Source organism: Xiphias gladius, chromosome 15 (assembly GCF_016859285.1).
Source record: "Xiphias gladius isolate SHS-SW01 ecotype Sanya breed wild chromosome 15, ASM1685928v1, whole genome shotgun sequence".
Classification (NCBI taxonomy): Eukaryota; Metazoa; Chordata; class Actinopteri; order Istiophoriformes; family Xiphiidae; genus Xiphias; species Xiphias gladius.
In genome coordinates, this window is record NC_053414.1 from 22250557 (window position 1) to 22275631 (window position 25075).

General features: G+C 40.4%; 1 protein-coding gene across 3 annotated transcripts; it reads left to right on the plus strand.

The window, feature by feature from the left end:
• Positions 1–145: 145 nt before the first annotated feature.
• tmod1 (tropomodulin 1) lies at positions 146–22548 on the plus strand. 3 transcript variants are annotated; one of them, XM_040146581.1, is made up of 13 exons: positions 146–466; positions 5138–5216; positions 5402–5481; positions 5956–6092; positions 9832–9988; positions 11429–11545; positions 12915–13004; positions 14904–15034; positions 15863–15970; positions 16199–16342; positions 16864–17008; positions 18149–18248; positions 20318–22548. In XM_040146581.1, the coding sequence occupies exons 4-13, from the start codon at positions 5970–5972 to the stop codon at positions 20334–20336; spliced, it is 1134 nt and encodes a 377-aa protein (XP_040002515.1). In that variant the 5' UTR covers positions 146–466; positions 5138–5216; positions 5402–5481; positions 5956–5969; the 3' UTR covers positions 20337–22548. The 3 variants fall into 3 exon arrangements, with proteins under 3 accessions (XP_040002515.1, XP_040002514.1, XP_040002516.1); XM_040146580.1 differs by having other exon boundaries at positions 5427–5481; XM_040146582.1 differs by lacking the exon at positions 18149–18248 and having other exon boundaries at positions 149–466; positions 5427–5481.
• Positions 22549–25075: the final 2527 nt, after the last annotated feature.

A 25075-nucleotide genomic window follows, 5' to 3' on the forward strand; every position in this document is an offset into this window, starting at 1 on the left:
CATAGCGGTGGTCATTTAGCAGAATCAATAATAGCAAATGACCGCGTCCGATAATGGACTCGGCTCCACCACATGACATCACTGGAGTGACAGGGCAGCCGTTTGTGGGGGGGTGGGGGAGGGAAGGAGGGGAAGGAGGCGGAGGAGGAGGACCTCTCCTCATAAGTTTACTTTGCCCTTTGCGGGAGATGGGATTCGGCGTCCGCAAACGCACCGAGAGACGACCGGGCACGGGGGAGTAGACTTGGGTGAGCACGCCGAAATCTGCCGGATTGAGGATTACCTGCGGGTCATGGACGGTCTCGTCTAGCGGAGGTTGTCGGCGGTTTCCCGGGTTGCGCGCGCTCGCAGCAAAAGCGGACCTCGCAGTGCGACTCCAGGCGGCTCTGAAGGAAACCATATCTGGTCAAAGTATTCGTTGCTGTCACCCAGCGGGACCGTCCGGCTATAAATAGCGCTGGAGGAGGTACGGAAATAAATGCAAAAGAAAATTACACTGCACAGTCAAATTAGTGAAGATCACACATCGGGCTTCAGACAGGGAGCAGGGCAACCGTTTTCCAACAAGTTTCCATGAGGTCATTGAAAATAAAGGGGGCGTTTTGAGGGAAATTCAGAAATAGCTTTTATTTTTATTTATTTATTTATTTTATGTCACCGCTAAGGTTTTCCTTCCTGTTGGAAAATGTTTTATTGGCTGTTGTAGGCTTCCACAGAAAGACACTGCAAGTCCTAACACCAAAGCCCTGCACAGGTATCCTACATACGGCTACTTGGGCCCCTGGACACGAGTAATGTGTCAGTTTTTCTCTGCTGACTAATTTAATACCAGCGACTTATGATGATGATTAGTATAATCCTCTGATTTCACTCTGGCCTTTTGCAGCATCTGGTAACCTGAGTTAAATTTCAGATCAAACTAAAACACTCATTGTATTGCCTACAGTCGTGGCATGGTTGGGCCCATGACCTCAGATGTGTCAGCTTGGTAGTTAATGGCATAACAAAATCAGTATGTATGTTAAAATTCAAGATTCAAGTATCACTGTCTTGCATAATTGGAATTTCTGTCAACAAGTGCTGTGAAAGGCAACAGTTGTCCGCTGACATGTCGGTTGTCAGCTCTGTGACCTACATACGTCAGAATAGAATATATGGAGCCTTGTAACCTTTGTTAGTCAGTTTTGGTCTTCCATGCATGCATTATGTATCCATAAGCCCATTCTTCATCTCTGGGTGTAGTAATGAATCGCATCAGCAGCTAACCTGAAACAACACTCCGATTAGTGAAGAGACGTGGTTGAACAGTGCGACACTTTGACCTCTGCAGAATGCACAAATGAGTGAGCTGCTAGGCCCCTGATTATACAGACCACGATCCATCCTGGTCCCAGAAGCAGGGACTGGCAACACAGCAGCCTGTCGCTGGTTGGTTCAGTATCCTAAGAAAAACAACGGACAGTTTAATTTCAGTTTTCGGAGAAAAAAATTGTCTAATAAGAGAATGACTATTTGATTATGACTTTCACTCTACTGCTATCTCACCTTTACATACGATGTGAAGTATATGGTAACAACTTGACTGGACTGGAGACTCTGTAAAGCGTACTAGTCGATTTAGTAATCATCTGCATTGTTTCAGTGCTATTCTTTAATCTACCAAGTAAGTGGACACCCTTATTACTGTCACAGCAGAAAACACATACACACACACACTGTCCTGTAGCTTATCTCTGCCACATGCATTGTGACATGTGGCAGATGGGGTTAGCAGGGCAGTTGCCTCTCAGCTGTTTTCTACTGGGCCGTTTTGGAGACCTGCGGAATTCGAACAACTGCAAACTTAGAAAAAACATTTTAGACAGACGGCATACAATTGTCACAATTCCAGGCGATAAAAGAGTATCAATTATTTTCAATGTCCAACTACCGATCCACCTTCAAACCTGCAATTAGCATCTGGTCAGAATTCTCTGGGGTCTCGAGAGGGATCTGGAGCTTCTAGCATTAATTGTTATTTTATTCGCGTCAGAATCTATAAAATACTTTTCTTGTTAAAGTATACACATGAAGGATAGGGTCAGACCCCCTAGTTTAAACTACTTGGTAACTGAGTATGACACTGGCGTAGAGATGATAGCAATACCTCTTGGCCTTGCCAAGCTGAAGAACTTTTTCTTGAAATATTCACACGCTAAGTACATGTAATGTTTTCATGAATGTAAGCTGTTTGAGGACATTTAACAGGAAGTCATCTGCTGGGCTCTTGCTGTGTTTTATGTGCTGATTTATTGGCTATAAGAGTTTTTGGCCACTCTGGGAGCATGTGTGAGTTTTACGGAGATTTATGTGCATGTGATGGCTGAAAAAAAAAAAGTCGAAAAGGTTGCAGCTACATCAGGGTTTACGTTTAAAACCAAACTGAAAGATTGAGAAAGAAATTGCTGATCATCATAGCACGTTGTTCTGCACAAGAAGCTGCATTTTGTAACTGTGGTTAAAAACAGATATTAGAATTGTGATATCTTATTTTTATGTTTACCGTGAGAGAGGCTGTGCTCCCGTGAGAGCAGTAGCCGTATAACATCAATTTCAAGATTTTACACTCATTTGACTTGATTAATGATCCTGCATCAGTGCTGCTATTCTTAGAGGCTTGAGGCCGGACAGGCCTGGTTTAGAGGGCAAGGGTCAAGTCAAGTGTTTATGACTTTACAGGGTAGATTCAGACTTAGGTCCTCTGGTCGTTCTTCCTTTCTCCTCAGTGAATGGCCTCTAATGAAGCAGAACCAGTGGAAATGTTATAAATACAGGCGCGGGTCTGTTTGATATCATCAGAGCAGGTCAGTGTCTTCCAGCAGACTTACACTGTTATTTGGAGTTCAGCCCAGTTCTTCATCTTTGGTTTTGGAAACTTGTCTCGTCGTGGATCTTAGAGAAAGCAGAACAAAAGAACGGCACGCTTGACCCTACCTTTTAGGAGGTTAGCCAAAACACACTTGCTGACATACTTGAGATCAAACAGAAAGTTTGCACTCAAATTTGTACTCCATGAATGCTATATTTCTTGCTCTTTGGTTGGATTTTAAGATCCATCTCAGCCTAATTTGAGTTCATTTTCGTGCTTGGATGTGGGCTCAGTAAAGTTATTATTAGTCCTGATATGTGGGGATCTATCAGCAGCAGCTCGCAACGCATTTCAAACGCTGACCCCGAGTTTTAAGGAACCAGGGCTTAGAGGCAGCGCGTATGCCGATCATTCGGTGTTGTGACCCACAAATGTTCCACTGCAGCTCACCCATCGTCAGTCATCTGGTCCCACAGCCAAGACTCTGTCCCGCCGTGTAGAGAGTTAGAGAGAGAGAGGAAAATGCATCGAGAGTTTCTCTCCCCGCTGCCGGCTGAGAAAGAAAGCGCGAGAAAAACACATTTCCAGACAAGATATTTGGTTTATCCGGGGGTTGACTTTTATACTTTTCAGCAGAGTGCTTTGAGAGGAAAAGCAGAGCTGCATTCTGACACGGCTTCATGGCAGACATGTCAGTAACAGGATATAACACAAAGGAAGTGGAGCGTTAGTTTAGCCAGACAACATGACAGGTGAACAGGTGAAAACTGGTGCTAGTTAAATGTTTGTCTGCTGTTATATTCATGGAAAATAAAAGGAACTTGTCCATGTAGCTACTGTAGCAAATCACGCTCCAGCGGTCTGTTGTTGTACTGAGGCAAACAGCTGGTCAGTATAACACTGGCAGGTTATCTCCGGTTATGTGCCATTTGCAATCTTCAGTGACTTCAGATGTTTTAAGCCTGTTTTTTATATTCAAACACATTCTCACGATACCCTTCACGTCACCCAGGGGACTAGCCAACCAATCAAACAGTCAGAACAGCCTTATGTAAGCTTCTCACTGTCTCTCTTCTCATATCCTTGTTCAAAGTGAGTAATAATGATAATAATTAAAAAAAACATCAAAGAACCAACACCACTCTTTTTTATTGTAGAGAGAATCCAGTCAGTAGGTGACATTGTTGTAAGCCACATTTCCAGCCTACAACAATGTATGATTTTTTTTTTCTAGTTTTTCTCAGGTTTGAAAATGCAAATCTAACTCACAAAATGAATTTCACTTTCCTCTTAAATGTGGTAACATAAATTACACCACGTAGACCAATCCCAAAATGTTATATCCCCAACAAAGAATTATAGCTTGACATAAATAAGATTATTCCCTTTCTCGCAAAGAGGTAGATTAGAAGATAGATAGATACCACACTGGATTTGTTAGCTGGATTTTTTTTTCATGATAGCTGGTTTTAAAGGAAAAGATTAACATTATGGGAAATGCCATTTTGGAAAATGATAAGATTGATAAGCTCTCATGTCTGTATAGCAAATATGAAGCTCCAGCCAGCAGCTGGTTAGCTTAGCTTAGCATAAAAACTGGAAACAGGGAAACAGGCTAGTTATTTCCCCATTTCCAGTCTTTGAGCTCCATATTTAGCGTACAGACATGAGAGTAGTATCAGTCTTCCTATCGAACTCTCAGCAAGAAAGTGAGTAAATGAAACTATGTTTCCCAAAATGTGTGACTTTTCCTTTAAACTATTCCTACCCTAAAGAAGTCCAGCTAACAAATCCAGTTTGGGAAAATAACACAAGTTGCCTTATGAGGAAACTTGACGTTATTCTTCCACTATCAGGCCAAAACGCTTCCACGTGCAATTTGACTACGAGAGGAATGTGAAACCGAAAAAAGAAACTTCAGTGTGTCTGCAGTGAACGCAGCATCGGATGGTCTGTAAAGGTTACATTTTACCAAAAGCATTTCAGATATGGCAGTTCGATGAGGAGCTACTAAAAACTGCAAAATGGGTTTTATGACATGGCATAAAAAAAAAAAGTTTAACACTACTTAGAACACAATTTTCTTTTCCTCCCTTATGTAGCTGTAATCCTGTCAGTTACTCTCAGAAGAAATGGTGAATGAGTGAAGGAGAAATGAGAAGAAAAAGGAAAAAAAGCAGTGGAATATGCTATTTCAATTCTTTCTCCATAGATGACTTGATGTCTTTGTTGCCTTCTAATTCAGAGAGCTATTAATCTCTCGTCACTGTCTGCTTCTGCCTCCTCCAGGTCCGTCTCTTTCCCAAGAGCACTGCAGGCACTTGGCTGCCTTTGCTGTTATTTTACCCCTGAGCTGCGGCTCATTGAGGTGAGTACAGTCAAGTTTTTACGGCAAAGCGCAGCATTGAGTGATGTATGGTTAGCGTATATCTGCCTTTTTCTCCTTTGCCAGTCAACTGTTACAACCAGTTTAGCATTTCTCTGACTCTTTAAACACTGTTGTTTCACCATTAATTTTATTACCGTTTTCTTATTAGTTGTCTCCATTCACAGCTATAGTTATTTTCTCAAATCCCAGGGTCTTCCAGGCTCCTGATCTACATTTCGCCTTTTTGCGTGGAGGGGTTATTGAGGTAAGGGAACCGTTGGAATTCCTCTCAAATCCCTTTGTGTGTTTGTACAGTATAAACTTACCTTGGCACGCCTAATGTGATATCTCACACACATTTCTGAAATCTAAACCTTGCAAAGAGAATACAAGACAAGCGATAATGTTGATAGAAGTAAAAGTTTGGTTTAATTGCTAATTATATCACCTAAAGCAATTTGAAGTACGAGAAATTTAAATGCACAATCGTTATTCTGAAAGCAAACTCTCATTGCCAGAAATCAGATGAAAGTTGGCCAAATATATAGTTAATTTTGTTTTAAGGGGTAAAGTCGTGTTGTACCTGAAGTTCACCGTTCAGCGTGCTGCTATTTAATGTCAGGTAATCCTCCTGAACAGAAAATCCAACCAGTGACAACACTTTTAACTTTGTGTATCGGCGCATTTTGCAAAGGTTTGTATGCATTTCATATTGAAGTGACTTAATCTATGATTCCAGGTGTGCTGTCCATCATGTCGGTGTTGAGGAAGGAGATGGAGAAGTACAGGGACATAGATGAGGACGAGCTGCTGAAGAAACTCTCAGAGGAAGAGCTGCAGCGGTTAGAGGATGAATTAGAGGAGCTGGATCCTGATGTAAGTTTATAATATAAAGTCCATAAGAAGCTGTTCCTGTCACAGTAAACCAGGCTTAATAGAGCTCCCTGATATAATATACTGCAGTATACTGTATATCACTACAGCTACATGTCCTGGTGTTTTCATTTGGATTGACATTAGCTGGTAATTTCTGTTTTTAGCCAGTCAAACTGTGTTAAGTGCAAAACATTAAATGCCCTTAAATTTTCTCATGAGTAAATGGCTCCAATGTAAATAATGGTCTCTGCAGTGTTAGTTCAGTGGCAGCTGATTGACTGCGCTTCGAATGCATGTGCAGTTAGGGCAGTTAGGGTTACTGCACAATGTGACCATTAGGCTTGTTAGAGTTTATATTCTCTCATTGACTGTAATCAGTTTTTGGTTCACACAGTATATTTTATATACTATCTTACTGTATCACGCACTTTATCCATGGTAAAGATAATGGGAGAAAGGTTATATCCAAATAGAACTGTCTGGATTATCCAGTTGTAGAAATTTTAAAAGTGTTGTTTGAGGGTGTACATGATTTGGCCAAAATTGTAACAGCTGACACTAGATAATGCGTTCATTAAAGCGCAGACCTCTGCCAAGGCTAATGTCAAACAACATACACCAGACTTCGGAGGAAAAAATTTAAATTCATAGTAAATGATCCCGATCTGCCCCAAAAGTGTAATGGGTTCAACCCTGACGCATGCCCCCATCCCTCCACCAAGTTGGGTGCAAATCACTTCAGTACTTTTTGCGTAATCCTGCTGACAAACAAACAAACAGACACAGATGAAAACATAACCTCCTTGGCGGAGATAATAAACAAGTAATCCTCTATGTGGAATTAAGTGATGGCATCAGTAAAGGTAACTTAAATTAAGAAATTAAACAGTTGGGGATCTATACAGTACATACAGATAATATATTTTAGTGCTTGATAGAAAATCAACAAAGTTTTGATAATCTATTGGTTTTTCAGTCATTAATTGGACAAAAATGCAAAACACTGATGGTTCCAGCTTCTTGGATATTAAGATTTGCTGCGTCTGTCTTTCTTACATAATTGTAAACTAAATCGCTTTGGTTTGTTGACAGTTGGTTGGACAAAACAAGCAGTTTAAAGATGTCAGATTTGGATTTGCTATTTTCTGACACCAACATAGATAATTTATTGAAAAAAATAATCAATTAATTCAGATTAAACCATCTTGAAAATAATCATTAGTTAAATATATGAGTGAGGAAGTATAGGAGACAACTTTGGTTATTAGGGCTAAGCAAAGTACCTAGAAAATACTCAACCATGTGACTCATTTTGTCACATTTAGTCACCTTTTCCGCTGTCATTTACAGTATTTCTCTATTTGTATTGAGTGCAGTCTATGGGAGGTCGGGTGGTGTATCATGGTTTTATTATTGGTCCAGGTGGTGACAACAGCTGTAGTAGCTTTGTGATGAATGTCAGCTCATAAAGAGACTTGATTCCCCCTCAATGCTGAGGGGATGACTGGAAGGGCGTAATCTGCAGGACTGTGTGTGTGTGCGTGTGTGTGTGTGTGTGTGTGTGTGTGTGTGTGTGTGTGTGTGTGTGTGTGTGTGTGTGTGTGTGTGTGTGTGTGTGCGTGTGTGCGCGTTAGTGACACTGCTGCCAGCACTGAGTGACCGGAGGGACTCCATGACATAAACAGAGGAAACTGTGTGCATTCTTACCTTGTTTTTGCCTGTTTATGAGGGTAACATTTTCCACAACAGTAAAGTGCCCCTTTTCTTTTAAACACACTGTAATCTTCCCAGCAAGGCTTCCCACATCAGTTACAGTAAGCCATTAAGAAAGCTTCATCATTGTGGACAAAAAAACAACATGTTTGCCAACTTTACTGTGAGTGTAGAGAGACAAATTTTTTGTCAATCATTTAGAGAACATTTTGTGTTTTAATACATACAGTACTGCGTCACAGTCATACACTTACACACTACAACTTTGACTGTTTACTTCTACAAAGACACCATGGCCACATCCTTTCAGCTCCCACTTGAAGTCTGAGATTTGTTACATTTAGGATTACTGCTCTGGTGTGCTGCTTTATTCTGGAATAGGTTCATATAAATCACATGTACCTTAAATTACTGGTAACAATTCTTAAATCATTGAAAGTTGAATTTTTAATTTTTCACTCAACCCATATAACTTAAAGCTGCACTAATTAATGCACTGTTTCCAGCAGCGTGCAGCTGTTTTCACTGAAAAAGATTTGATAAACCAACTTTACACTGCCCAGCATCAAATGGCAGCAGACAAATTCAGTAAATAGCTGTGGAACATGGTGGAGCATTTAGCAGCTGAATAGCCAGATATTTTTCTCAGGAGTTGGTGGAGACCAAACCAAAGCTAAAAGTAGAGCGAATATTGGACTTATGTTCATTAGGTGGCCAGAAACACGACTCCAAATAAAATGCTAATGTTGCTCTGTATCTGCTGGATGTGTAAACAACCAACTGTATGCTAAGAAGTTTGTCATATCAGCTTTTTAATTTAATAATACTTTATGTTAATGTGTTTACAACTTGTTTTCACTGCTCCCAAGTGGCCAAAAAATCAGTTATTGCAGGTTTAAAAGGAAAATGTCACTTTTTACTTAACTCATATATCTTAAAAGTTAGTCCCTGGATCTCAGACTTGTGCTCACAGACATGTACTGTACAAGTTACAGTCATCTGCTTACAGATGACTGCTGTGGCTTGTGAGAGGAAGAGAGAGATAGTCCAAATGAGTTACAGCATGGGGCGGAATTACTGGGAAAAAGTAGAGAGGGAAGTACAGCTAGCAGGGACAGGAGGGAAAGACAGTTTCATGCTGGGACTGTGTAGGAGGCCTGTTATCTACAGCTGATATAACTGTGTGACATAAAAAGCTTGACAGTGATGGTGTGATATACCCTGGACTCTATATAGATATATATAGAGAGAGATATATAAACTCTAAAGACTTTATTTCAAAACCAAACAATTGTGAAAATGTGGTCTGTGGAAATTGTTTGGCATCTTTTTGAAAATTAGTCTGCTCCTTTGGCAGTATTGTTTTTTTGGAAGCTTCTGATTGAAGGAGAGAGACTAAAGGCAGAAGAATAAATTGAGAGGCAAAGAGAGTGAGAGAGACAGAGAGTTAAGAGTAGAGAGAGGCCTCTAAGTGCTGAGAGGACAGATAAGATATGAAGCTATAAGTAGCACTTAGAAGAACTTGGTTGCTTGGTTTTGAATGTGGCGTTAGGTTGAAAATAACTTGGTGTGCAGAAAAGCTCTGGGAAATGTCCCGTTCCCTTGCTGGCCTGCAGTAGAGATGGGAACTGATGCGGAAGTTACATTAACCAGAGCAAAGATACCGTAGCACCATCTCTATATCTAACCACTTTGCTCTAATACCGTAGTACTTGTGTTGTATTTTTGTTTTCTCTCTCCTAAAAGTGCTGCACAAAAACATTACAGTCAATGGTACCAATGATGTTTGGAAGGCATATAATTGAGATATCATTTACTGTTTTATTCAGTAATATTACTGGAGCAAGGAAGAAATCCTGGACTAATTTGTTCTGCACTGCCCTGCATTGAAGTTTCAAGGTATTATAGGATTGAACTACTATGATAGGAAGAAAGAAGTGAGACAAATTCAGAAAGAATTGAACGTTTTTTTCCCCAATACTCAGTGCCAGTCCTGTAAATTATGTATACTCCCTTCCTTGGCTAGAATGCATTGTTGCCAGCTGGGATGCGGCAGAAGGACCAGACTAAGAAAGCTCCGACAGGAACGTTTCAGAGAGATAACCTCCTGGCCCATCTGGAGAAACAAGCCAAAGAGCATCCTGACAGAGAAGACCTGGTTCCCTTCACAGGGGAGAAGAGAGGTAGGAACTTGTTTTTTAGAGTGAATCTACTAAGATGAATAAGTGGCTTTGTCTGGCTCAAAGCACTGTTTTTATAAAGTGAAAAGAGACAAGAACAATTAATGTCAACAACGTCTGGTTTCCCTGAAAATTAAAGATAACCGAGTTATCCAAGTATGTGAGCTGAGGAGAGGGTGGACTCGCCGATCCTTGAGAGTGGGGGAAAAGAAATTGTAAATGGATGGAAATCAGAAGTATTCATGAGTACAATGAGCCGGCACCTGTCAGTAAGCCAGCACCAGTCTAGTGTGCACATAGATCTGTGAGGGATGGTGAGAGATACCAGACATCTCTATGTGAAACTCTAGAAGGTCTCCCTGCTGTCACTTTCATCATGATCTTCTTTGCTGGTGTTACGTTGCCAGCCTCACTGCAGTCTATCTTGTGTGCTTAGAGGACCCCAGACCTTTCAATTTAATTTCACAGACCAGCAGTAAAACCGCAGGTGGGGAAAGTGAACTAGCAATATCCTCTCCGTGCTAAGCAGCTGTACCAAGGTACCGCTGGGCAAGGCGTTCAAGTTCCAGTTCTTACTGTGGAATGGCCAGTTACTGGATGAAATGAGCGGCGTGGAGCAGCAGCAGCAGTCTCTCCTCCCTGTTCAGAGCTTCCTGCAGTCACTCCACTTGCAGCTGCTTCACGTTTTCTGTTTGCCGCTCACCCTGAAGAGCTACTCCAAAAACCTACTCCAGTTTGCGTCGTTGCGGGGCTTGAAACAGGTTAATTTTTTACTCGTCACAGCTTTAAAAGTGTGTTAAACAATGTGGCGAAATCAAGTGTTGCACTGGACCCAGGGAGAGGACCCGGGTGACTTTCAGAAAGCTACCCTGCTCTCTAGATAAACTTACCACTCTGCTGCTAGCAACCTGTGTTTAAACGGAGGTCGAAAAATGTCCGGCTGTAACTCGAGGAGCTGACCACACACACAGGTATTTTTTTTCTGTCTACAGTAGATGAAGTTGAAAGGTCATGACAGTAATTTATGTGTCATGGTTACATAGGTTTTCTGTGTACCAACTGAACTGTGCGGCACTGATGCCACATTTATGTCATATTGGAGTTAGCGTGACAGCGAGTTTCTGATTTGTTCATGTCAACTTCCAAGTCGTAATTACGGCTGGCTTATACTTGCACCCGTTGGGGCAGGACAACCCCCACCTTATGAGTACGTGGACTTTGGTGACTTCATGTTATTCCCCACACGCAACTTCAACCTTAGCAGAGGTCCGAGGCGGGGGACCTCTAATACACCAAATTCCAAGAGGACACAAATTGTCTCCAGCACATACATTACAATTATGCAAAATGTCATCAGCTAAGATGTAGGTGCTAGTGATACCAGTCATCACAGTAGTTGTACTTGTAACTTTTGTATATTAAATCTATCGACTCATGTTGCAGGGAAAGCGTGGGTGCCTAAAAAGAGGGTGGACCCCATCATAGAGAACGTGACTCTGGAGCCAGAGCTAGAAGAAGCCCTAGCTAGTGCTACTGATGCTGAACTGTGTGATATTGCAGGTAACACACACACACTCACGCCTTCACACACATCTCCTCCCAGACACATATGCTAAATGCATAAGTTTTCTCCAGTTTTCACCATATGTATACGCAGAGTTTTTTAAAAGAAGTTGATCAGCTTAAATTGATTGATTTTACCTGGATTTTATCTCCATGCACCAGAAAGAAAAAAATGGGCATTATTGGTTTTTAGCAAGTTTTATTGTTTCATCTGTTTTTCTCATGTTTATAATACAAACCCCTTGGATTTTTCTATTTACTAAAAAAACAAACAAAAAAGACCCCAAACAAACCAAAAATTAACAGAAAAAAAAGAGCACAAAGCCTCTGAATGAGACTTTGAATAATCTTTTTTTGTAGTGTTGACTTTGCTAAAATGCAGATGTCTTATTATTCTTCATCTTCATCCCCTGCGCACTCTCACTAATGAGAGTCAACACACCATCTCACCTTTAACTAGCCCTTGTTAATTAACTTTACTCAGTCTAACTGTTCTCCATCTCCTCTAGCACTCCCTCCACCTTCTCTCCACCCTTCCCCTTCATCCCTCCATCAGTCCTTTCATCTTCTCCACCTCCTCCATCCCTGCTGGATCTCTCTGTTCGCTAGCTGAACACCGTCCAGGGTATCTGTAGACTGCATTTGCATGGAGCGATTCACGTGCAGCTCAACTGCCAGTCAGGCAGCTGTCTATAACCATACATGCATTACACACGAGTATCATAGAGCCTGTGTAATCCATGGCAGATGTTATTACTGTGGCAAATATTCTTCTGCATGTGCAAACTTTCAGTCTATCGCCATGATGTGTCTGTGACTGACAACATACATTATAAACAGTCATCATGATTTAGTAAACCTTCATTTTTTTTTTTAAACACATGAAAATCATGAATAATATAATACTAATACTAACAATTACAGGTTTAAGGTCAGTAAAATGTGAGTTATGATATAGTAATGTTATGACATCTTTTTTTTTTGCTACCTGGTTGTGAACTGAAAGGTTATTACATTATTTTTAAAAAATGTAAACAAATGGAGCTTTATCTCCTACCAAAGTCACCTTTATTAGCATGGCAGACATTTATCATCCTATTACTGACTGTCAAACTAAATTGCAGTTTGGAACACACAACACTGCTCAACACAACTGCTCGATTGTTCAAACTGAGAGTGTCAGGCTTGACTTGCTTGAGATGCGGCAGGTCCTTTTGTGCTGTGGTGGTTCACTGTATGGATGTAACTAGACAATCACTAAATCTATTGGCTCTTTTTCAGCAACGCTCCCTGTCTTTCTTTTCTGACCCTCCGTTCATTCCCTTTGTTCTCTCTATCTTCATTCTGTCTTCTTGCTGTCTTCCAGCCATCCTGGGTATGCACACCCTGATGAGTAACCAGCAGTACTACGAAGCCCTGGCCAGCAGCACCATAGTCAACAAGCAAGGCCTCAACAGTACATAAAACACACACACACTTGCACGCATGTACCCAAAAACCTACTGTATGTTACTGAGTCTTGATGTGGAGAAGTGTGCCAGTTGCATGAGCTGTCTTCACTTGATTCAAACACAAAGCTGGTGCCGGGATTTTCAAGAAACAAGTAAAAGTAACTTGAAATACAGCAGATCCCTCGGCTAGTCTGATGAAAATACTGTATCACCTCATTCTAGAAAAATGTTGACTTGGATTGGAATCAAGTGAAATGATCTCATCTTGGCAGGATGTTGGTTTACTTTACCAAGATAATAGACTCCATCTTTTTTTGTTGCACTTCATACACAAATACAGTTACACACACACACACACACACACACACACACACACACACACACACACACACACACACACACACACACACACACACACACACATTAAAGCTAAGTAAATAAACAGATAAAACTAAATGTGCACAGACACTCATACATTGTCCTATAGCCCCTCCAGGAATATCACTGAAGATTCATCTGTGTATCCTTCTTACACTATTACTTTGATTCCGCCCTCACGCAGAGACACGCGCACACATATGCACGCTAATGAGCCATTGTTGGCGGCTCATCCTATAGATTCTCCTAAAGCTGTGAACAGAGACAGAGTACATCACTTCCAAATATGACCGTCTCTTAAAAAGAGAGCCAGCTATAAACTTCTGAAGCGCTTGCTGAAATTGTCACTCGCTTTGTTTTCAAAGTTGATTCATAGGACAGTGCATAAAATTGTTTATACAGCATGGTTGAAGGGAAATGCATAATATTGTATGGTGTAAACTGGACAATTTAGCAAAGGAATTTGTTGGTTCCTGATATGTTGTTTGGCTCATTTTATTACAAAGATAATAATTACTGAATCTTACAACCTCATCTACTATCTAGTACTGATACATAAAGGAAAACACACTTATTGTCCCAGTAAACCTCGATCATTGGATCCTCTATTACATGTCACTGCCAAGCATTTTACAAAGTATCCAGTTCTGTGTTATCTTTTTTTCACTACCACAAAAAATAAATATTAAGGAACTTGAAGTCTCTCTTGAGTTATACAGTATAATTTGTCACAGTCAACGTCACATCTGCTGATATTCTAGTTAAAGTTACAATACAATTGTGTGGCAGTGTGCTGTAGCTACATGTGCAGACTGATTGAATGGTCTATGCTGCAGTTTATGTAAAAAAAAACCCATGTTCATTGTGATGGATTACCTGTATTAAGCAAGTTCAAGTCTTTGAAAGTTAATTTTCATACCGTAAGAAAATGAATGGAAACCAATGACTGCCTGGAAAGTGGTATTTAAAAAAAAAATATATATGTTATGGTATCCTTTTAAAAAAAATTCTGAATATATGGGAAATATAAAGTACATGGCATGTAGTTGATTGGTTAAAAATATGTAAAACCATGGTATGATTTGTTTCGGTTTGTTCCCTCAAGTTAAAAGTATATTTTAGTGATTTTGTATATTAAAGCAGAGATCCAGCAGAGATCCCCATAATCAAGAGCAATAATCATTGTGATCATTGACTGTGGGAAAACACTGTACTTTCATGAATAGTATAGAATGCTATGCTTTGTTTGGCCAGGACTGTAGGCAGATGTGTTACCAGCCTCTCAAGCAATCAACCATCCAGCTGATGCTGTTTATAGTGTTCAGTGAAGTACATTTAGAAATTTGCAGACTTACACTTTCGATGAAGACACGTGTCAAGTGGGGAAAAGACTACAGGCATGTTTCAATGAGTGTTGTTCCCACAGTAAGATTTACCCAGGTTAGACCCTGTGCAGAAAGGCTCCATCTTTCAGCTGTCTATTCCTGCTGCACAGGAGAGTGTACTATAATTGTGTCGTATCCCAGGTGTGATCCAGTGCACCCAGTATAAACCAGTCCCTGATGAGGAGCCCAACTCCACTGATGTAGAGGAGACCCTGTTGAGAATAAAGAGGAATGACCCTGACCTAGTTGAGGTCAACCTCAACAACATCAGGGTAAGAATGTGGGTGTGGGTGTGGGCGTGGGCGTGGGCGTGTGCGTGTGTGTGTGTGTGTGTGTGTGTGTGTGTGTGTGTGTGTGTGTGTGTGTGTGTGTGTGTGTGTGTGTGTTTGTTTGTTTGTTTGTTTGTTTGTTTGTTTGTTTGTTTGTGTGAGTGTGTGTGTGTGAGAATGTTATGTTGAGGATGACAAGAGAAGAAATGAGCTTAATGCTGTATTTCTAAACTCACTATCATCAGGGTTTGATTTACCTTGGATTTGGATGTTTTGTTTGTAACTGAAACTTATTCAAGTTTTATATTTAATATGAGACACCTGTTCCTCTATTAATTATACTTTTCTCTAGTACTTACACTTGAAGAAGCTAAACTTTGTCACACAAAAAACATGTAATGTTTGATGACACTTATCTTCCAAAAGCAGAATCAAAATAGATTCGGTGCAAATAATTTAGTTTTCACATTTTAATTTTGCAGACAAAACTTAAAAGGCTACTTTTTAAGAAATAAACTTACATTTAAATTGCATAATATATTTTGTAAATATGAATTTACTAACATTACCCAAGGATTATTTTGCAATATGAATATAAAATACATAAATACATAAAATACATTTCTTGAGACAGCACAAAATTTTATTTCATGAAACGTGAGGCATTTCATGAACAAATTGAACTGATGTTTCTGTATTCTGACAAATTTTGGATTTTTGGTGAAGAACATACATGTAATTCTCTTTTTTGGATCTGAGGATAAATAAGAGATGTAACGTGGAGCATTTACTCAGCTGTAATATTTTGGTGGTGTGTCTTTCTGTTCACAGAACATCCCTGTCCCGACTCTGAAGGCATACGCTGAGGCTCTGATGAAGAACACTGTGGTGGAGAGGTTCAGTATCGTAGGAACCAGAAGCAATGACCCCGTAGCATTTGTAAGTCATAGCTGTAACATTTCCCTGCTCCATTTCTCTGAAATAGAGGATCCTGAGCAGCCAAGCTTAACTCCTCTTTTATTTGGTGGTTTTAATTAGTTTGATTGTCAGAGACCCTCTATGGTGCGTTATCCCTCATTTTTACAATCCAGTAGCAGGATATTAGAGCAAATGGCTACAAAGCAATGAGCGCATTAAGCTTTTGTTGTGTGCTGTGTGTTTCTTCAGGCACTGGCAGAGATGTTGAAGGTGAACACGATGCTGAAGAGCCTGAATGTTGAGTCCAACTTCATCACAGGGACTGGAATCCTGGCCCTAATAGAGTCACTGCAGAATAACACCACGCTACTGGAGCTCAAGATAGACAATCAGGTACCAACACACAAATACACACACAAACCACTGGCATTGAGTATATGCAGGCTCATACACACTTAACATGCACAAAAAATGTGTGTGTGTGTGTGTGTGGGGGGGTATGTGTGTCAGGTAGTGTACACAGGCCATCTTTGCCACTTAGTCTAATGCTCCTACATTGCATTGTGATGTGTCATGCTGCATCTGTGACTCACTGCTTGTCACCTTTCTCTTGTATGCCTTTGCCCTCTGGCTCCATTGATTGATTAATTGAAATGATATACAACTGAAATTTGAAAAGCATGTCACCCCCGCCGCTTCATCCTCTGTTATGAGCTCACCCTGTTATCTGTAGTGGCACTAGTGTTCAGTTTGTGGACTCCTCCTGTTGTCTCTTTTGTCTTTAATCTTTCCTTTCCTCGAAGGCTCCCATCTCTCTACCACAAATCCCTGTTTTTTTTTTTTTACTCACTTTTAATCCATCTCTTCCTGTCTCTCTACCTCCATCCCTCCCGCACTCTCTCTCCAAACTCCAGAGCCAGCCGTTAGGCAACAAGGTGGAGATGGAGATCGCCAGCATGCTGGAGAAAAACACCACTCTGTTGAAGTTTGGCTACCATTTCACCCAGCAGGGCCCGCGCCTCCGAGGCTCCAACGCCATGATGAACAACAACGACCTGGGTGAGTCACGGGCACGCACGCACATGCATCTGATAGTGCAGATGCAGCTTTGAAACAGGCACATGAACGCACAGAGGGAAGCAGAACTGGGAATTGGGCTGGACTCAAACTGATAACATTTCAAGTACATACTGTATTTGATGACTGATTCACCTCACTATGCTTTTGTCAGTTACATAACTTGGGCAGTCTTTCAGTAGTACTGCATTTGGCAGTGCTAGTTGTTATGTGCGTCAGTGCTGACACTCTATCTTCACTATATCTCCTTGAGTTCTACTTTAATCAGACTCTAATAGAAGAATCAGAGTGATATCATCGGTTAGAGAGGCCCAGCCAATCAAAACAGTGCCTTCCTAAGTTATGACACTATCACTAAGAAAAGACTGTTTGCATGGCAGAGAGAGGGAGGACAAAATGAAACCAGTGGAGGAAATGTTTCTTGCACATGCACTAGATATTTAGGCTAGTGTTACTGATTTTGTTTTTGACTTTCCTATTTATTATATGTTTTTATTTTTTACAGTGTAACAAAACTCAAAAGACAGTGGAGTTGAGTTAGTTAGTATTCGTGGATTTGGTGTTGGATTAGATTTCAAAGGCGCTGCATTAGCAGCGTTTTCGTGCAGTGGATTCACAGAATGACAGACAGGCCGAGTCACAGAGTTAAGTAGAGGTGGGCATTAGTGTCAACAAGCTGGTCTCATGTCAGATTTTCTGAGATGCCTTCCCGTAAAACCACGTAACATGACTTGTGGCTCACTGTGAGTCACGCCCACTTTGCTTGTATTTTTGCCTTTTATGTACGTAAAGGATCATGGTCCATGGACGTAATAATCTTTTTAATGTTTTTAAGTTTGTGTGTGAGTGTGTTTGCTCTTGAACCTCCTATGAGAACCCGTTTTAGGTTAAAGAGTGTGGATACGTGCCTGAATTGATGCCATTTTGGCTGTCTTCTCCTCAACCGGAGGTTATTACAGGAAAAGGATTAAACTGAGAATTATGATCACATTCGGGTTCAAGTCATGGTTTTCCTTTGTTTCTGATATTTTCATAGTCTGCTTGTATTGTGTCATAAACCATATGAAGTTGAGGGTATGTGTCATAATTTGTTGTAATTTTCCCTCCCCCGTCATCTTTAAGCCCGGGTCGTCAGGTCAGAATCGGACGGCTCCTTCACCCTCACGCTGTCTGTCCCTGAGCTGGAGAGGGCCTTCGGGAAAAAGTTCAAGTCCAAGACAAAGTAAAAAAAAAAGAAAAGAAAAAAGAAAACAACTGAAACACAAACACAGCACGGTTTGACCGCTCAGCCTTGCCTTTCTTCTGCCAACATCCCCTGGTTCTTGTCCAGACCACCAGAACTGCTGCCACCTCCTGTCATACTCCTCTGAGAGTTTCTGTTGCCTGTCTACAGCACCTATCATCACTTTCTTTCTTTTCCTCCTCCAGTCATCTCTTTGCAGAGGCCGCTGACAGTGCCTCCCAAATTTAGCTGTAGCTTTTTGCTCCTCGCTGTAGTCAGAATATATATATATATTTTGTTGCCACAAGTTTTTGATATTTCCCCAAAATTTGTAACAAATTTTGTTCAAAAGGGCAACAAACTAGAAAATTTTTACAATATCCAAAAACAGTTAAATAGTATATACACTATCGAAAAGATTCAGAGTGCTCTACTTTTTCTCAACACAAGTAAAAGAAAGTAAACTCAACAATGAAATATCATTGAAGTTATTGAAAGACTAAAATAACCCGTCCTTTTGAAATACACAAGAATAAAGTGCAGATAAGATCAAGTTTGCAAAATGGACATTAAAAAATGCTGAAGAGTCAAGTATTGAACTGCTGTCATATGCCCAAGACACTGATCCCCGAACAGCATCCACTATGTGCCTCATCTGTCTTTGAAATCTGATTGTGCTGGACGAAACTGTCCCTTTTTTGCTTGCCTTAGCAGTTTCTGGGAGTTCTCTCTTCTTTTGGCTGTACTGTGAATCTGCAGGAACCGTCATGGCCCTCATCGGTTTCCTACATCACTTTCCAAATAGTTAATCTGAGCCAAAATACCCAGAGTATCTTTCTACTTATCTGGTATTTTTATCATCTGGAGAAATTCTGTTTTCTCTGCTCAGCATCTGAGCTCTGCTCTTTTCCTCTATACACTGCTCTCATGCAAAGATGGATTACCAACTGTCCAGACAGGGCAAACCCCAGGCCTGGAGCCCCAGGACCCCAGGGCTCCGGGGCCCCAGGGCTCCAGGGCCCAAGGGCCCAAGGGCTCCAGGGCTCCAGACCATGGATGATGGATCACTGAATGGGCAACCAGGCAATGGCCCACGGGCCTGAGTGGTCAGGGGGCCCCTGGGCCAGCACCTATTTATGAAGTGACTGTTAGTATTTAGTACTTCTTGACTGAAAGTCATAGAGCTCGGTTAAAAGGCATAAAATGTTCATAAAGAGAGGCAATAAAGAGACTCAAAGGACCACAAGGAGACATGAAACGACTGTAAAGAGACTCAACATGACAACGCAGAGACTCGAAACAAGTACAACGCTACAAAACAATGACAAAGGGATGCAAAATGGCCATAAAGAGACACAAAATGACCACAAAGAGACAGAGGGGCTTTTTACCTGTCTGTGCCCAGGGGCAAATAGTCTCATAATCTTTCCATGCGCCAGGACCCTCATTTGCCCTGAAGACTCCAGCCTCATCGTGTGGCGGTTAGTTTGTAGATCGGTAGAGTATTCTTAATATGCAACACCCACAAGTTAAAATCTAGTTTTAACTTAGTTTTGACCTTCATTTTTTCAGTATATATTCTCGTTGCATGGTGAATTTTATTAAATAGAACTGAGCTTAATAAAATTGCCACAAACTAATTACGGATGACTAACTAAGGCATACACAATAGAGGGAAATGATGGTTGGGTTAATCCAGCTCTGCTCTTATCACCATCCTACCTATGTCTCTTGTACGTTTTTTTTTTTGTTTTGTTCCAGAGCTCTTGCTGAAGCCATTTCCTTTTGCAGCCACTGGCAGCAAAAGTTGTGTAACTTTGATCTTTCTGTCCTGCTTCCAATTGCTTCTCTTTTTGCTTTATGCAATGTAAATAAGGCAGGCAAACTTTGCTCTGCTATAGCTAAAGATTATAAGGATGATGAACCTTCTCGGGTTCTGTTTGTTTCTAATTTTTCTCTTTCTCCTTGTCTCCCTTCCTCCCTCCTCTCCTCTCATCCCTTCACATCTCTTTCCTCTTCATCTTCTTTCTCTTCTTCCTGTGTCCCTTCATCCTTCTCTCCATCTATAGTAAGAAAGAGAAGGCTTGAGGGAGGACCCATCTTCCCCAAGTGTCGGACGAATGTGTAGAAACCAGGGTTACCTTCAATTCCCTGTTCCCCCTCGAGCCCCGCCATCTTTCCGGAACCTCGTCCCGTAAACCCTCCTCAGCCTCAAAACCTCAGACGACCTACCCAGAAGACCTTGACCCCACGTCAGGTTCAGTTGTTAGGGTTTGGAGGAAATCTCTGAACTCTTGCTGCTTTCTAGACTTTTTTAGTAGATATCAGAGGATCCAATGGGATTAATCAGCAGTGTCCTCCTGAGCTTTCAGTGCATGTAAAAAGTGAGATTGGAACTGGGTTTTAGGCTTGGACAACAATATCTGCAGCTCTTTGTACAAACTAACCAGGCATCACTTACATTGTCATTTTGAATCCTTTAATATCTCATGAAGTGTCTAGATTCCATAATAAGGGGGCTGGAGGTCTGGTTTTGAATGAGGGCCCATTTGAAAGGTGACGGGCCACTTTTAGCAATCCCTGCTCCTATTGAGTTGAATGAATTCTAAATATTACTATTATTGGGCTGTAAATGATTTGTGCTGTCATTACTGTTGTTCCCAACAGTTTCTGACATTGCAAAGTCAGCAATTTAAGGTATTTTCTACCAATTATCCACCTAAGCCAATGTCCAATTTTAATTTGACAGACAAAAATAAAACACCTATGAGGAACACTATAATGTCACATTTTGACCAGAGCGTGAAAATTTGACGTTGTAGCCTTTTTCCAATTCGGTCTAAACAGTATTTTAGTGACTTGTTGTCCTTAGTTACTAAGCTATACAGATTCTTCAGTAACAGACAGATTTATAACTCTGGCTACTGTGAGATGTGTCGCTATATACAGAATATATTTATTTGTGAAAGACCTGGGAAAGAGTCAGAATCCGTTCTAATACTCAACACAACTTGGATCGATTGTGCTGGATAGTGTAATAACTAGTGTAAAACATGTTTCTGTAAATGCAAATGTACACTCTAATAACATTTTACACTGTTACATTATCCAGCATTTATATTAGCAGTCTCTATGGAGAAATCTCACCTGTTGGGAATGACAGCTGCCAAATCAGGCTTTATTGACTGAAATCAGATATTCTATGAACCATCTTGTTCTATAGAAGTAAGTGTCTGCTGTCAACTATGTAACTCAGACTACAATAATAACCCAAAGAACCCTACAAGTATTTGAATGGATTTCTGCTACGCTTTCAACCAGGTCTGGTTTGTTGATTGTCTGTGTTTGTTTATTTTTATTTACTGGAGCTAAAAAGTGTGCTCAATATGAAATGGTTGGTACTGTTGACTTACTGTTTATTACAGGTTTCACAATAATGCCTCAATCCAGGTTTGGAGTATTTCAGTAATGGTTGTTAGACACAGATTTAAAAACTGAGGAAACCTCTAATGTCTTTACAGATGTCAGATTATACAGATCTGTTTTATTTAAATAGGGAGAAGTTCAATCAACCACTTAACATCTGAAATATGGTATTACACTCCGATCTTGGATTGATCCCTAAAGAGTTTATAATGGAAATGTTCTGATCATCATTGCCCAAATATACTTTGGTAATGACAGACGCTGCTGTATATTTGGCAGCACTTAATGGGATTTCTTCTAACTTTAAAATCAACAGCGCAGTGAGATAAAAGAAGGGCTCGCTAGAGCTAAAACGTTGCCATCTTCAGTCAAAATCACCGGAAATGGTCTGCACTCTTGTTGCTTTTTGTAATGGCTCAAGATGAGATGGGTCTGCATTTCCTCCTTAAAGAAAATGGGTAAACTACCACTTGAAGGTAAAACTGCTCCTACCATCCATGTTTCCTTGATGTGAACAACTGTACCTGATACTGACACTCAGAGATTAAAAAGTCAGACGGCATGTTAAAGGGTTAGATAACCCATTTAATGTCATTTCATACAGTATCACTGCTTTGTTACTTTCTCGTCAGTGCTGTGGCTGTTGCTCAACAAATGGTAATCATGGATGTAAACATTTATAAGACAACAAGTAACTGAATGCTAAAGGGGGCAAGGACTCAGCCCCTGCCACTCGCAGTCTGTGTGTGTCCTGTTCTTTTCTTCTGTCTAGTGTTCTCTGATATTTTAGTGCTTGACTCTGTTTTGTTAGATAGTTCACCTTTTTTGGTTGAATTTTTCTCTATGGGATAAATAAAGTTTGGAAATAACATTACCACAATGTCCTTGTGCTTAAACTGTATTTACATTTGGCAGGACATTTTACCCGAAATATCTAGAGCGCGATGTTCTCCCAATCAAAGAAAACAGTGTCACTCAGTGGCTAAGTGGAAGAAATGCACCACGTCAGCTTAGTTGGACTGTCCATCTCTCCCTACCATATGTTGCCCTCAACAGACCTCTCTTCTGCTTACTTTTCAGTGTGCTGATTTCACCCGGGAGCCCTCTACTCACAATATTCTGAATAATATTCCCAGTCAGCTCATTAACTTTAAGGCAGAGCCGTATCGGACAATGTGAGTTGTCATTAAACTGCAGTGCAAAGTTTCTCTCTCTCAAGGAAAGTGAGTTGTTTTTCTTAATTTATCTTTCTCATGCCCAGGTCGCAATTCAGAGGTCATCGCTGTACTCGTGTTAACACTGGTTTTCTCACACAAGACATTTTTATCTGTAGGACCGGGACGTTACTGTAGGTATGATGTAAATGAAAGCCAGGATATGAGCAGTAAAATATAAAGTATTATGTAATATATGATTTGATGCACAGTGTTGATTTAATGTAAGTTCACTTACAGTTACAGATTGTGCAGTTGTTCCTGCTAGTTTGTCCATCCTTGACAATTTCATGGAGAAAAAACAAATTCTCAAATTCTGTCAGAGGCTCTCTGAAAAGTTGCTTCCACCAAAGAGGTTATGTGATCCCCCTGTGTCTGTCTGCCGGTTTGTTTGTTTGTCAGCAGGATTACGCAAAAAAGTTGTGAACCGAATTTGCGACCAACTTGGTGGCGGGATGGGGCATGGGCCCGGGAAGAACCCATTAAATTTTGGTGCGGATCCAGGAATTTTTTTTTAATCACATTCCTCGACGTGGCCAGATAGGGCCTTTTTCACCATATTTGTCAATATTTGGCCTTTTCTGGGCGTACGTGCTCTACTGAGTGCCATTCTAGTTGAAGAGTGTAATTTTTCTAGAATGTTTTTTTTTTTTTAAATCAGACACAGTGTTCTTTACAATAGACCTTTTTCACAGCAGACGTTTGTACTTCATACTACTTCATACTAGGAAAAGCACTGGTGTTAACATTAATGTTGGCTGTGGTCTATTCCACTACACAATACCAGGACTCTGAAACAAAAGAAGCTGAACAGAAACATGTTATTACTTACACCTGTGCTTTTCCTACTGTGACATGTCAACATGTTTTTTTTGTAAGAAAGGCCTAGAGCAGACTCAAGGCACTCAATGGGTGAATAAACTCCTTTTTCATACAACATACACACCACAGCCAGATTAACGGATGAACCTAGTTGGCTATTTTTCACCCGTCCTGTTCACGGCCTTTTCAAAGCCAATCCCATATCACTGAGGAAAGAAGATAACACATTTTTAATGTCTGTGAACAAGGTTTTAAGTTTTTATTGAATCTCAGGCAGAAATATACATGGTAATCCTTTATTGCTCATGGCATTCCACGTCACCCTCAGCGGCTCATTGTCACCTGTAAACCAACAATAACTAGAACTGAATCAAGCTTCTCATCACGTCATCTTTTGCAGCACTTCCGGTGTTGCTGAGTAACTAATCTGTAGTCAAACTGCAGTTTGCTGTTTCACCGTGTGTGTGTTTGTGTGTATTGAGGGACAGTGATTTCTGTCTTAGAAATCTTCACATGATCCAGACTTGTAGTCCACTTGAATAGTAAATGCTGCTTATTATAGCTTAAAAGTCAGTAACACGTTTTTTTCAGCATTCTCTTCCAAGTAGTAGATCCTGATAGTGATAGTAATAGTATATATACTGTAAGTTCTGGTTTTTATGGCTGAAAGGTAAAGATTTTGGCTGTTTTATTAACAGCTACACGGTCATTCTTCATCAAAACTAAGACACAACAGAAAAAAGAAAACCCTGCGAACCTGTAAATTAAATTTCCTGAATGCATACATATATATATTTTTTTTTTCAATCACTGATATTATTAACGGTTATATCGACACAGTAGTGAAAACACACTCAAACTTAGGAGTTATTGCCTTAGTATTTTTTTGCATGATAAAGAAGTGGATAAAAGGGGCAGGGGGGTGAGTTTGTACATATTCACACAACAAACTTGTCCAGACAAATGGCATGCAAGACATAAGAAGGAGACACACTGAACAGGGAAATAGAAACATTTTTTAACACTACACTACATGAATGGTGTTACACTTTGATGTCGGGCACTGTAGGAGTGTAGGGTAGACAGACAATAGGTTTTTACAGAGAATGTGTAACAGTGTGCAAAACGTTTTACATAAATTTCAGACATGGTCGAACACAAAACAGTAGCTTTAGGAGCACACAACAGTAGTCTTTAAATTTCCTTTTTAAAATATGGCTTATCAAGTTATCACATTTTTTTATTTTAGAGACAGACACACAGTTAGTATAATAATTTCATATAATATTTTATGATTGTTTGCCCACCTTGAGGCTTCTCATGTATATATTTATTTATGTACAAATTGAGTGAACAGCGTAGGGG

What these genes read in the sequence shown, in the direction of transcription:
- tmod1 (XM_040146581.1), top strand. Translation starts at nt 5,970, where the DNA reads ATGTCGGTGTTGAGGAAGGAGATGGAGAAGTACAGGGACATAGATGAG. An exon ending in TAGAGGAGCTGGATCCTGAT is followed by an intron (nt 6,093 to 9,831) that starts GTAAGTTTATAA and finishes TTCCTTGGCTAG; the next exon opens with AATGCATTGTTGCCAGCTGG. An exon ending in CAACAAGCAAGGCCTCAACA is followed by an intron (nt 13,005 to 14,903) that starts GTACATAAAACA and finishes GTCGTATCCCAG; the next exon opens with GTGTGATCCAGTGCACCCAG.